Source organism: Phascolarctos cinereus, unplaced genomic scaffold, assembly GCF_003287225.1.
Source record: "Phascolarctos cinereus isolate Bilbo 61053 unplaced genomic scaffold, phaCin_HiC Scaffold_3;HRSCAF=262, whole genome shotgun sequence".
Lineage (NCBI taxonomy): Eukaryota > Metazoa > Chordata > Mammalia > Diprotodontia > Phascolarctidae > Phascolarctos > Phascolarctos cinereus.
In genome coordinates, this window is record NW_027555736.1 from 113,260,434 (window position 1) to 113,264,507 (window position 4,074).

Sequence of the window (4,074 nt, forward strand, 5' to 3'; positions counted from 1 at the left end):
CTCCTAAAATCCCAGCGAGGACACGCGTCCTCCTTCGCCCCGCCCCCAGCTCACACCGGGGACCCAGGTCCCCCACCTCCCAGGAGACCTCCAGTGTCTCTTCAGAGGAAGAGGGCTGCACACCCCACCAGCCCCTGAGTGCGTCCACTCGGGCTGCTAGCTTGCCCATCCCATCCTCCTCCCTATTCCCAGCCTCAATCCTGCAGACGGCACAAAAACCGAGCACACGAGCTCTGCCCTGGGAGGACGCGGCTTGTAGCTGCAGACTAGGGGTGGGAGGGCAAGGCAGGCAGGAGGGCGGGCGGGCGCACGCACACCCCCAGAGAGCCAAGCTGCTGCTCCCGCCGGGGAGGAGCCTGGGGCGGCTGAGGACGGCTCCCGGGTCCAGTCTTCTTTCCGAGTATGCAGCCCTAGTCTTAAAGTGACAGCCCTCCTCCTTCCACTTAAACCCAGGGGGGCTGCACACCGCGCATGCCTCGCTTGCACCAGGCGACCCGGCGCGCATGCCCCATTCACCCGAATTGCACTAGGGCTGCTTTGCATTTGTCTGTGCAAGCTGGGCGATGGTCTGTTCCGCGGGAGTCCGGAATGAGACCGATCAGTTTCAGAAACTGATCATTATCCCTAGAGCAGGCAGGTGCTCTTTCTGACTTTAAGTGCACTCCCGGTTCTGTCGAAACAGAATCAAAATAGGTTGAAATGAAATAGTGATCACTGCTGCAGGTTGTGTGTGCGTGTGTGTGTATGTGTGTGCGCGCGTGTTCGTGAGCGCGCGCGAGTTCCGTTGCAAGCTTCTTCTATTGTCATGTGCATTTTTTTGTGAAGGTAGGCAGCTTTCCAGGCGGCGTTTCCGATTACCCGTTTTCTTTCATCTCTTAACGTTTGACCAGAATAAGTCTGCCCCCACTCAAGTTTTCTTTGTCAAGGCTTCTGTGAGGAGCGTAACGCGGGCTTGGACAGACAATAGGCCTTCCTCCAAGACGCACCTTTCCGCTTTGAAAGTGATTTACGAGGAGCAGGAAAAAGTAGTTTATGGGAGACGGTCCATTAGACTCGGGCCCCTTTATACAATTACCAAAAAAAAAAAAAGTTCAGCACGTTTCCCCCTTTAAAATAAGGAACAGCGAGGGGACATATGGAAACAATGATTTATTCCTGGTTGATAGATACAAACAAGTGTCTCGCGTCTTTATTGTTCTGCATTAGACAACAAAGAGAGGCGTTTGCGGCTGGGGGGGGAGGGGGAAGGGAAGGGAGGGGAGAAGGAAGGGAGGACGAGGGCGGGGGGGAGGGGGCGAGGAAGGGAGACTGTTAAGACATCCTCCTCCCGCCCTCTCCGCTTCCCGCCTGTCCAATCGCCTCACACAGCGATAGTGTCAGTAGCATTGTAGTGTCAGCTCCTGCCCGTGACGTTGCGGTTCCCTTATCCCCCTCTAGTGCCGTCTGGCTGCAGTGGCTCAGACTAGAGGAGGGGAGAAGAGGAAAAAACGCTGAGTGAGTGAGTGGAGCCGGGGAGGGGTTCCTTAAAGAAACGCTACCATCGCTTGGCATTGTGGCCAGGCAGGAACTCCGGGGGAAATCTCATCCTCTCCATTATTACCCCCACCCCACCCCCTCCAGAAAATTTGGGGTGGGGAACCAGGTGGGGGGATTCTGCAAGCATTTTATAAACCGGATTGCACTGAAAGAATAGATAATAAAGCAAAAAAACGGCAGCTGAGCCATCTCCAAGCAGCCGCCCTCTCTCCTCTCTCCTCCTGGCCATCTGCCTTGGGTTTTTCTTTGTGTCTGATCTTTTACTACTGAACCGAGTGCAGGAGGAGGAGGAGGAGGAGGAGGAGGAGGAGAAGGAGGGTGCAGCACACACAGGGGAACTATGCCCAGTTCGCTCTTTGCAGACCTGGAGAGGAACGGGAGCGGCGGTGGCGGCGGTGGCGGCGGTGGTGGAGGAGGAGGAGGAGGAGGCGGCGGCGGCGGCGGCGGTGGCGGCGGCGGCGGCGGCGGCGGCGGCGGAGGTGGAGAAACCCTGGATGACCAGAGAGCCTTGCAGATCGCGCTGGATCAGCTCTCGCTCTTGGGGCTGGACAATGACGAGACCGGCTCCCTGTACGACAATGAGCCCCGGAAGAAGAGCGTGAACATGACTGAATGCGTGCCGGTGCCCAGCTCGGAACATGTCGCGGAGATAGTGGGAAGGCAAGGTGGGTATTTGGAGGAAGTTGGGTGGGCGAAAAAGGCAGAGAGTGGAAGGAATTAAAAGGGGGGTGCTCTTCATGCTGGGTGGACATGTGTGGTATGATGTGTGTGTGTGTATGTGTGTGTGTGATATGCGACACTAAAAGCTGAAGTGAACTAGCGATGCTATTACGGGCAGTCCCCCCAGACAAAGAAAGTGCAGATGTGGGTTTTCCTGGAGTCTTGCTGCACCAATGCCAAGATGCACTTTCACCTACTAAAATCACAGCCCATCTCGCCCACCTTTCCCCTCCTTCGCCCCGGGAAATTTAATTTAATGGGAAATGCATTCAGGGGGAAAATGTGGTCCCTCCTTTTTAAGAGTGTGGGGGGAGGGGGAGAATCTGGAAGAGGAAGAGAAGTCAGGATTTCTAGAAACCGAAATGGAGCATAGAAGAGGAACAATGGGCCCGGGAATCAAGACCATCCGCATTGGGAGGGAGCGATCTTCTCGCAGCCACTCTCCTTTCCCCCTCCAACTGATTTGCTCTGAAGGAATGTGTTGGGCACTAAGTGTTGATCAGCATTTTTTCCCCCAGCTCACTTGTATTCGATTTTGCTTTTGAGCCCATGGCAACTGCCGTCTTTTCGAAGGGCTGGGGATCGGATGGGGCTTTTCCTCGAGCTCCAAGCAAACCCGTCCTCCCTGCGAGTGCCCCCGCTCCAGAGTGTATGCATGAGGGAGGAAACGCCAAGTCGCCCCCCATCCCGCCCCGCTTCCCGGGTCTGCAGCCGCTCACCCCCCACCTCCGCGGTTATGCCCGGATAATCGGTGTGTTTCTTTCTCTCTTTCCCTGCATCCCGGCTCCCAGGTTGTAAAATCAAAGCGCTACGGGCTAAGACCAACACTTACATCAAGACCCCGGTTCGCGGGGAGGAGCCTGTCTTTGTTGTGACTGGCAGGAAGGAGGACGTAGCTATGGCCCGGAGGGAGATCATCTCGGCCGCGGAGCATTTCTCCATGATCCGCGCCTCCCGGAATAAAAACACCGCTCTCAATGGCACGGTGCCCGGGCCGCCCAACCTGCCTGGCCAGACCACCATCCAGGTGCGGGTGCCCTACCGCGTGGTGGGGCTGGTGGTGGGACCCAAGGGGGCCACCATCAAGCGGATCCAGCAGCAGACACACACCTACATCGTCACGCCCAGCCGGGACAAGGAGCCGGTGTTCGAGGTGACTGGCATGCCCGAGAACGTGGACCGGGCTCGGGAGGAGATCGAGGCGCACATCGCCCTGCGCACCGGGGGCATCATCGAGCTCACCGACGAGAACGACTTCCACGCCAATGGCACCGACGTGGGCTTTGACCTGCACCACGGGGGCGGCGGGCCCGGCCCTGGGAGCCTCTGGAGCAAGCCTACCCCCAGCATCACGCCCACCCCGGGTCGCAAGCCCTTCTCCAGTTACCGCAACGACAGTTCCAGCTCGCTGGGCAGCGCCTCCACGGACTCTTACTTTGGCGGGGGGACCGGCGGCAGCACCAGCGCTGTGGCCACCCCGCGCCTGACGGACTACAGCCCACCCAGCCCCGCGCTCAGCTTCGCCCACAACGGGAACAACAACAACGGCAACGGCTACGCGTACCCCGGAGGCGAGGCGGCCCCCTCCCCGGACTGCTGCGCGGAGCTGCCAGGCTTCGATCCAGCGCCTGCCCCGCCGCCTGGGGCCCAGCTCATCTGGTCCCAGTTCGAGCGGTCCCCCGGCGGGGGCCCAGCGGCCCCGGTGTCCTCCTCCTGCTCCTCTTCCTCCGCGTCCTCGTCCGCCTCGTCCTCCTCCATGGTCTTCCCTGGGGGTGGCGGGGGCGCGTCCCCCAATGCCAACCTGGGGCTGTTGGTGCA

At 59.2% G+C, this 4,074-nt stretch overlaps 1 protein-coding gene across 1 annotated transcript in view; it reads left to right on the forward strand.

The window, feature by feature from the left end:
- The first annotated feature begins 1,376 nt into the window (after nucleotides 1-1,376).
- Nucleotides 1,377-4,074, forward strand: part of MEX3B (mex-3 RNA binding family member B) — a 4,465-nt gene continuing 1,767 nt past the window's right edge. The window contains exons 1-2 of the mRNA XM_020966003.2: nucleotides 1,377-2,201; nucleotides 3,048-4,074. The exon at nucleotides 3,048-4,074 is cut by the window's right edge and continues 1,767 nt beyond it. Of these exons, the coding sequence (XP_020821662.1) occupies nucleotides 1,877-2,201; nucleotides 3,048-4,074 (1,352 nt within the window). The 5' untranslated portion in view covers nucleotides 1,377-1,876. The remainder of the gene's footprint in view (nucleotides 2,202-3,047) is intronic.